Consider the following 8,861-nt stretch of genomic DNA (forward strand, 5'->3'; position numbering starts at 1 on the left):
CCTGTAATGTCACAGAGCGTGACGCGTCGGGACACGAGCTATGTTGATGGGCCCTCCGAGGGGCGTAAGCAGAGGGAACATGTGCAAGGATTGATCGGCAAGCAGGAAGATAGAGTTGAAAGACATCTACATTGCATAGAGGAGGGTAGTTCTTGAAGCAGTATCAACCCCCGGATGACTCAAAAATAGACTCCATGATTTCGCCTTCGTGGTGCCCGAGATACATAGGTGCCTACCTAATACCTAGATAGCTGGGGCGATATAGCACGGACAAGTCACAAACTCGTCGACATCTCCATAGTCGAGCAACGGAGAGCAATCGCCAACTCCAACCCAACCCAAACCACGGCCCCTTTGACCATGGCGGGTTGCACGACACCTTTCACCGTGGTTTGCGGAGAACAGGAAAGACCACATAGAACCTCCTCGATGTCGGGTTGTCCCTCACCCCCTACGCCCAGCCTGCGGTTCAAATCGTGCCTTGCGTATCGCAAATAACAGACTCCACTACCATCATTGGCACTATATACGTGTTGCGGCTTCTTTTTCGACTGTCTGGCGTGAATTGTCCCGAGTAAGTGATATGTAGATATCAAAGACAGGTAGACCTGATACAAACATCTCCACCTTGTTTGAGAGGTGTGTGCGTGCGTGGGAGAGTGACTGGTTTCTTCCCCCTTCCTTGGCGCAGGGGGTGGAAATGCGACTCTGCGGTCGCGGCCGGTCGGATTGTCAATGTATGACGAGACACCACACCGCGCCATGCTGTACGAACCCATGCTGTACGAACTGTCCAGGCGCTGAGAATGGTCTAGAGAGCAAGTACGTTGCAAGTTCAGTGGGGGTCGCGAAGCGCAGGAGGGATGAACTCCTGGCGATGTGGAATTCAAGAAGTGAGTGGGGATATTGTCAGCATCGACAGATGATTGGTTTGCTTGCTGCTCCGAGAGACTGCGATTTCTCAGCGTGCCGAAAGCGATGGTTGCAGAAGCACAGAAAAATCCATTCAATGGAAAGGAGCAGCTGAGACTTGATGACAGAAGTGCCCTTCAGCCGCTGCGTTGACCGGGACAGTTGGGGCTGTGGAGGGAGAGTGACGCAGGTTTCGTGGTTAGGGGATGATATAAGGACTGACTCCCACGACTCCATCAAGCAGGCTGTGTACGGCTCAGAGAGCAAGGAGAGAGACTGGTGCATTCGTCGCCTCAATACATACTGCAAAGTGTATACTCACGTGGGTTTTGGTGAGAGAGTCGATACGGTGCTCGGACTGGAAGTCGCCGTCGCGGTTGATGCAGAGCTGGTTGTGGAGGGTGATGATACCTGGGGTCGGAACGGACAGAGACCCATCGCTTGGGACATTTCCAGCACAGTCTTTGGCGCACCAGCAATGTGCTGGCGGATATGTGCCCTTATCGCCTCGGAATTCATGTCAAATTCCGGAAAGTCCAGCGGATGCTGCAGGGACTGAAGGATTTGCTCTTTTGGCTGATTGTCAGTGTTCCCACGACTGTTAGTCTCGGCATGGATGTAGCGCGTCTTGTGTTGCTGTTGCCCGAGAACGAACTCCCGTCGTTTCATAGCGGATTGCCAAACACGTTTCCAATGGGCACCGATTTCTTTGGTATAGAAGAATGTGCGCAGAAGCTTTTCCAAACGAGCCCATTGACGCGCTTGTGGGTAAAGATCTAACATGTGTTCCATAACCAAGTGGGACTTGGGCATGGGAACTACACGAAGACCAAGGGCTCCAGCAACAGCCATACTGCACCAAACCAGGGCGTTTTGTTCTTGGAGCGAGCTTGGCTTGGTGTGGGTGGGTAGCGTGGTAATGAATTTATGGAGGATGGGGTCGTAGAAGAGGTTTACGGGCGCCAGACCTCGGAGCTGGAAGATATAGGCTAGCAGGCCCATGGTGAGATTGTACTCGATTGGGCAGGTGGATGTCAAGGACATTCGCTGCAGGGAGGACAGGATGGTTTGTATCATGGTTTGCTTCCATTCTTCGTCGTACTGGGACGAATCGGGGAGGGGTAGTTCTGAAGGTGGGGTCCAGGTGCGGTCAAGGAGGTTTTCGTAGCTGACAGTTTCAGTCGCGAGGAGGGTGGTCGCCGCTGAAATGGAGGCGAGGAGCTTGATCATCTGAACCGATATTCTAGATGCAACACAGAGCTCCGAGACCCCCGAAGGCAGGCGAGAGAGGATGATGCACAGGTCCGGTGGGAACGGAGTTTCGGGATAGGCGAGTGGCTGATCGAGGTGGAGTTCTTGGAACGTCTCCCTGAGGTAACCGACCGAGTCGCGAGGCAGTTCTGGTGGCTGGCCTGTCACGAAGGAGCCTAAAGCCTTGTACGCTATGAGACCATGTTTGACGAATTTCAGCCAGCCTGATTCCGAGTCCGGATCGTCTTTGTCATCAGAGAGCGGCCCGCGGAGTTCAAGCATTTTCTCCAGACCTTTGCAATGCATTATCACGCCTCGCTGGTTGCCTGAAAGGTACTCGAGTGTCATGAGCATCGTAACAGTCAGCAAGGCTGCATCGTCTGTAGCATCGTGGGATTGGAGCCTTTCGTTAAGACCCGCGATGGCGCTGCCACGGTGATGAACGAAGGCGTAGTCATCCCATATGGGTCTTCCAAGGGAAATGAGAATAGATGCTCGACAGACTGATATGATAGACTCGAAGAGAATAGTATGCTTAAGTGCGTAGGGTAGCAAGAGCGAGAGATGAGGATTGACTGGGCCGGGGACGACGGATTTCGTATTGTTGAAGCCTTTGCAGATGGTGATGTAGTAGTCCAAGCTGTCTTGAACGGTCTCAGTTGACTTGATGGGCAGTGCTAGGAACGGATCCTCGCGTGTTCCATTCAGCGGAAGAGGCTCAACCGGAGAGACAAAGACTAACGACTTCGACTGCGGATTTTGTCTGGGGTCGCTCGACTTTGTTTTCCGTTGGATAGTGTCCTCCTGCTCCTCATCTCGCGCTGCGTCCGGCGGTTGCCACTGAACAAACTGGTCCGGGGCTGAGTTTGGAGACTTCTTGCTGGGATCGTACTTTTTCCATCGGATCTTTTTGTAGGCGTGATTTCGGCCACTTGGGATCCGAGGTTTGTTCGTCACGGAAGGGAAGATGGTTTGGACCGGTTGTCGACTATTTGTGGCCATCGCTTTCAAACATGGAGACAGTGGCAATGATAGACTCGTGATGCATTGGCAGCACTGGTGAAGGATCGAGCGATAAGGAGGGAGGAAAAGATCGCGTAAGCGGGGCTTCTTGAGAGAGTCATCGGCGCAATGAACTGGCACGGCTCGGCAAGCACCAGGGGCCTTTTGTTATTGGTCGGCGGCTCGCCAAGATCGCCAAGACATATCGGAGCCGGCGGACGGTCGGCTGGCTGCTGACTAACATTCTACGGTGCATCACGTGGCAGGCGCAAAGGACAGGTATGCAAGGGGCAGCGGCGATACATCCCAAGAAGATGCGGAAGCAAACTGTTATAACACTCGAGGTCAAGGCTGGGCATTTTCCAAGTGTATACAACTAACAGCCGCCTAGTAAGAGCATGGCTTCATCCCATTTTCATGTTCTCTATCTGCAGATCCCCATACATATAGACATTCCGTTGGACGACATTATTCCTTTCAACATGTATCGACCAACAACTTTCACCCAACAGAAATCGTTGACTATATTGTTGTCTTTGTGGTATTCCTTCATCTGGATCCGCTGGCGATAGCCGCGGAGTCTCCTCATTCAGATACGTGACCCTAATTTCTCATCGGAACGCGCACTGTTAACGTCAGACGCTGGCTCGCCAAGAGCGGTTCCACGAGCAGAGCGGACAGAAGGAAAGAGCTTTCAATGGGACTTACTTCAGGGCATCACCCTTTAAGCTCCAGAGTTAGGAAAAGGTGTAAATGCCGAAGGTATTGACTCAGGCCACCAAGCAAGAGAATTGTTTTCCCTATAGCCTAGTGTGCGAAATCTGAGGCTGTTTTATGACATTCACCGGAGTAGTTGGGAGTCAAAACGCTCAGGTGGCTTCATTATGCAACGTCTGTTGATCCTGCGGTTGGCTTTGACTTGTGGGTGGTTGCGCAGACGCATCTGTATCATCTAGGGTCTGGCTTGCGGAGGTAGGTTCGACGATGGCCTTTGCGGCAGAGCCCTGACGATATGTGAAGTTGACCGGGAGATTCTGCGCGGAGAGAACCGGAGGAGGAACAGCCTCGGCTTCTGCCTCAACGGAGGATCGAGGGAAAGACCACTGCTTGAGCAATGGATACCGCTGAGGAAGAATTTTGGATTGTATCTCGCTCAAAAATGAAGATCCTTTAGACGAGTAGGTGAAATCTGGCATGGTACGCCAAATGTGCGTAGAGCCAGTCGGTCCCACGACCTCGGCCTGGTAGCGTTCGCGATTGTCTGCCAGTGACTGCAGGAGGTATTTGACGTCTCTTCGAGGTTGGGAATCTGTGGGTTGCTCGAGATACTGCCCATCAGACCCCCGCTTCCTTTTCCTGCCTGTTCGTTTGGGAACTGTCACTTTTAGCAGCAGATTGTTGGTTGGTTTGTTGTAAGACAGCACCGTACGGCTGCTTGGATCATTGGGCTGAAATTTGAGTCCCAGCGGCTTATCCCATCCAGGCTCAAGACTCTGCGCGATCTCTGTAGGTCTTCCGAGCATAGCAACAGCCTTCTCCACATTTTGAACGATGCATGGATGCTCGATAGATACGACAGGGATATCTGGGACTTGGAACGACGGCGCAACCTGGCCGTCTCTTGCAGGGTCTGGCATTTCGGGTACTGGCATGAGTAGCTAGATAGGTGAGGTGACGAATGGGCGATATATGGCGTGTACTTAGTCACGCCCGCCTCCGACTCTCATAATGGCACCTCACCCTACTCGTCCAATAGCAGCCGGATACAGGCGGACAAGCGTCTCACCTTGGTTGACGCGGGGAAGGACAAGGCCAAGGCCGGTAGTTGCAAGGAAGTACCGTTCGTGCTGAAGCTTGGTTTCTTTCCAAGTTTCGGGTGATATATCCCTGTGACTTGGAGCGTGGTTATCTTTGGACCCCATGACTGAGGTGATGAAACAGAATCTTGATTCCACAGCCAAGGGATTAAACTATGTGACTAGTGCTCCACCACGAAGCTAGCAACCCATCCCAGGCAACTATTCCGAGCACCCAAACAAAGTGACCCCTACTTGTAGGTGCCCGCTAAGCCTAGCCCCTAAGCCAATAGGCACCTTTGACGCCCACTGGCATCACTGGGTCAATGTTGGCCTTGCCTAACTTGCTAAATTGCACCTCAACCCGGCCGCGTACTGACACCGAAACACTGAACCCGTCCCCGCCAACCTGCGACTGCGACTACACTTTGACTTGCATCTGGCCTTGGAGCTGCGCACAACTACTCGACTATTCGTCACCTTGACTGCTCTTCAATGGATGCCCTTCCCAATGCACATAAATCATTAAACCACCCTCAAACTCGACGCCTTTGATCATAGATCGATTCTTTCTGCCCTTCTCCGCCGCGCTCTTCTTGGGGGCTCTGCATCCTTCTACCGAACCCTCCCCCAGCTCCTCTCAATCACGCCCTCCACCAGCCGACCGTGCTGCCGTTCTTCCTCTGTGCCAGGGCTGTGCTCCCAAGAATGAGCAATTGATAGAAGAGAAGGACGTTGCCGGCATCACTGCATCGTGTTGAATTGATCTGGTCTTCCCCGACACCCCTACCCGTCGCCTCCTACTGAGCAGCCGATCCGGTGGTTCTGACTCGGATGAAACGCACATAACAGCCTCGTGGCTTCCTGGAATCGACAAGGCGTCGCATCAACTACGACAAACGTCTTCACTGTTACTGGTGCGTGAAAGCATCCGATATTGAAGAGAGTCTGGCAAGATGAAAGGTTTCAGACAGAGAGTGGTAGGTCTCCAACCCGCGGCCTGTACTCTTCCCATCCAAATGCTCCCACTCACTGATATTTTAGCATGAGCAGTTGTCGAGGGCAAAAGACGGCAACAAGTCTTCCAAGAAGAAGGATGCGAATAACTCGGGCACCGCGTCTCCGCTGTCATCATCCACTACGCTCCCCGGTAGTGATTCGAGATCTCCCAATAGCTCCAACACCGCAACCCCGACGTCCTCGTCAACAAATCTGAACGATCTGCGAAACAAGAGCGGGAACCATGAGGGCACCAACACCAATCACGGATCCACTCAACATCATACTGGCTCTGCCGCAGGGTCGGGCTCGCTGGCTTCCCATTACATGGCGCAAGGTTCCGGCCATGGGCCAGGCGGACCTGGAACAGCCGCGGGTCGTCATCACATTGCTCCAAGTGTTATCATAAGCCCAAGTGCTCCTCACATTCCCGGACCCGGCGCGACTGAAACGATGCCTGGCGACCTAGCGCCTCCCAAGGCCGGTCAGAAATCCCTCCTCTTCGACAGACTGCAGTCTACCCCAAAAGATGTGCCCGAGGGCGTCCGAACTCCCAAGAGACAACATTCGTCGAGGTTTGACGTATCGGATCAAAGAGCTCGTGATCTGGAGAAATTGCCCGGTTTCCATGAAGTCCCTCCCAATCGAAGACAGGAGTTATTCATGCAGAAGATCGATCAATGTAACATCATCTTCGATTTCAATGACCAGACCGCCGACATGAAATCAAAAGAAATCAAGAGACTCGCCCTCCACGAACTCCTGGATTATGTTGCCAACAACAGATCGGTGATAACCGAGCCGATGTATCCGAAAGTCGTCGAAATGTTTAGCAAGAACCTCTTCCGCCCAGTTCCTCCTCCTGTCAATCCCCAGGGTGAAGCATTTGATCCTGAGGAAGATGAACCGGTCCTTGAGGTGGCTTGGCCTCACATCCAAGTTGTATACGAGTTCTTCTTGCGATTCATCGAAAGTCAAGACTTCAACACAAACATTGCCAAGGCCTACATTGACCATCATTTTGTCCTACAGTTACTGGAGCTGTTTGACTCGGAAGATCCTAGGGAAAGAGATTTTTTGAAGACCACACTTCACCGCATCTACGGCAAATTCTTGAATCTTCGGTCCTACATTCGGAGATCGATCAACAATGTCTTTTTCCAGTTTACGTATGAGACGGAGAGGTTCAACGGCATAGCCGAACTTCTCGAGATTCTTGGCTCCATCATCAACGGCTTCGCTCTTCCGCTGAAAGAAGAGCACAAGCTCTTTTTGACGAGAGTTCTTATTCCCCTACACAAAGTCAAGAGTCTGAGCATGTATCATCCCCAATTGGCCTATTGTATTGTGCAATTCCTGGAGAAAGACGCGGCGTTGACAGAAGAAGTAGGTCGTCCTCCATATCATCGGGCGCTTAGTATGCTGACGATACTGCAGGTTGTGCTTGGTCTATTGCGCTATTGGCCGAAAGTCAACAGTACCAAAGAAGTCATGTTCTTGAATGAGGTCGAGGATATTTTCGAGGTCATGGATCCGCAAGAATTTGCCAAAGTCCAGGAGCCTCTCTTCAACCAATTGGCCAAATCGGTAGCGAGTCCTCATTTCCAAGTGGCCGAGCGTGCGCTGTATTTCTGGAACAACGAATACTTCTGCAATCTCGTCAGTGACAACGTCGAAACCATCCTCCCGATCATGTTTGCTCCGTTGTATGAAAATTCGAAGGGCCATTGGAACCGGTACGTATACTTTCTTTCCACTTTGGCCTCGGCTAACCTGAGGTCAGCACAATACATGGCATGGTTTACAATGCAATGAAACTTTTCATGGAGATCAACCCTCAGCTTTTCGACGAATGTTCGCACGACTACAATGAAATGCAAAACTCTGCCGCCCAACGGGAAAAGGCACGCGAGGCGAAATGGGCCAAGCTCACCGAGCAGGCCAACCGCATGAAGGCTGGACTGGCAAAGCCACCGACAACTCCTAGTATCAAGGAAGTGCCAGAGACGGATGCTGCACAGGACAACCAAGCGAGGCTAGATGCTCTCAAGTTGCATGATGAATCGTCATCGACCAAACCATCATCGGTAAGCCGCATCTGCTCTGCATAGCGCAACTCAGCAATACCCTCGTCACCCCTTTGTCATCTCCACTTTGGCTAAGACATTCTCTTATCATTATAGTGACGTTGATGGCTATTTCTGACATGGCTTTGGAATCTCCAGAGGCGACGCGCAGACTCACATGGTCAGACGAGATCTCGCCGGTCTAATAGCAGCTTGGATGGCAAATCGAGAAGACATCGCACCCATTCTGGAGGATCCATCGAATTTCACCGGACCGTACAAATGCCTCATATTCAACGCCCCGGAAGCGGTGTGTCGCAGCGTTGACACGAGCCAGTTGGGCTGTCGGTGGGGACAGTGAGCTATGACTGAGTGAACCAAAGTTCATCGTGAATCGTCAGCAAGCGGTCGGCTTTGATTGAAGTTTTGGTTTACTTCGAACTGAGGCCCAGCTTGCGCAGGGTTCAGACACCCGGTGCACACCATGAATCTTGCGTTGGGTTTTGGCGATGTCCTGTGGATGATAGAGTACTTCGAGGCCTAATCGACATGTTCAGCCTCTGAATGAAGATACGAGCAACGTGGCGGATCAACCGCCTATGGTGGAAAGAGGGAGTGACAGAAAGACAATGTCCGAGTCGTAAAGAAATGTCTTGACCTTCACTTCCCCGCTGGCAGTTTCGCTGATCGTCCTATCATGCTTTGTGCCCTTCCCAGGCTGCCCTCGAGGCTGCGCCAAACTCCACATTAGGAGGCCCCATTGCCAGATCGAGAATGATTGGTCTTTGTCTATCCTGACTATCCCATTCAGGACTGGCCTAATCACGTGAGCTGC

At 52.1% G+C, this 8,861-nt stretch overlaps 3 protein-coding genes across 4 annotated transcripts; 1 reads left to right on the forward strand and 2 right to left on the reverse strand.

Moving 5' to 3' along the window:
- Positions 1-123: 123 nt before the first annotated feature.
- On the reverse strand, positions 124-3,229 carry PV07_05000 (uncharacterized protein). The gene has a single exon (XM_016391861.1). It carries the CDS (start codon positions 3,163-3,165, stop codon positions 1,231-1,233), a length of 1,935 nt encoding a protein of 644 aa, XP_016249380.1. The 5' UTR covers positions 3,166-3,229; the 3' UTR covers positions 124-1,230.
- A 276-nt stretch (positions 3,230-3,505) lies between these two features.
- On the reverse strand, positions 3,506-5,086 carry PV07_05001 (uncharacterized protein). Its single transcript, XM_016391862.1, has 2 exons — positions 3,874-5,086; positions 3,506-3,791 (listed from the first exon to the last, which is right to left on the reverse strand). The coding sequence occupies exon 1, from the start codon at positions 4,815-4,817 to the stop codon at positions 4,035-4,037; it is 783 nt and encodes a 260-aa protein (XP_016249381.1). The 5' UTR covers positions 4,818-5,086; the 3' UTR covers positions 3,506-3,791; positions 3,874-4,034.
- A 265-nt stretch (positions 5,087-5,351) lies between these two features.
- On the forward strand, positions 5,352-8,736 carry PV07_05002. 2 transcript variants are annotated; one of them, XM_016391864.1, is made up of 5 exons: positions 5,352-5,941; positions 6,006-7,346; positions 7,398-7,696; positions 7,744-8,047; positions 8,144-8,736. In XM_016391864.1, the coding sequence occupies exons 1-5, from the start codon at positions 5,918-5,920 to the stop codon at positions 8,144-8,146; spliced, it is 1,971 nt and encodes a 656-aa protein (XP_016249383.1). In that variant the 5' UTR covers positions 5,352-5,917; the 3' UTR covers positions 8,147-8,736. The 2 variants fall into 2 exon arrangements, with proteins under 2 accessions (XP_016249383.1, XP_016249382.1); XM_016391863.1 differs by having other exon boundaries at positions 8,186-8,736.
- Positions 8,737-8,861: the final 125 nt, after the last annotated feature.

This window comes from Cladophialophora immunda (assembly GCF_000835495.1).
Source record: "Cladophialophora immunda strain CBS 83496 unplaced genomic scaffold supercont1.3, whole genome shotgun sequence".
Classification (NCBI taxonomy): Eukaryota; Fungi; Ascomycota; class Eurotiomycetes; order Chaetothyriales; family Herpotrichiellaceae; genus Cladophialophora; species Cladophialophora immunda.

Bases quoted from the DNA above. Each gene is read 5' to 3' on its own strand.
- PV07_05002 (XM_016391863.1), top strand. From the start codon at position 5,918: ATGAAAGGTTTCAGACAGAGAGTG. The intron at 7,347-7,397 runs GTAGGTCGTCCT...ACGATACTGCAG, and splicing joins ACGCGGCGTTGACAGAAGAA to GTTGTGCTTGGTCTATTGCG. The intron at 7,697-7,743 runs GTACGTATACTT...ACCTGAGGTCAG, and splicing joins TCGAAGGGCCATTGGAACCG to CACAATACATGGCATGGTTT.
- PV07_05000 (XM_016391861.1), bottom strand. From the start codon at position 3,165: ATGGCCACAAATAGTCGACAACCGGTCCAAACCATCTTCCCTTCCGTG.
- PV07_05001 (XM_016391862.1), bottom strand. From the start codon at position 4,817: ATGCCAGTACCCGAAATGCCAGACCCTGCAAGAGACGGCCAGGTTGCG.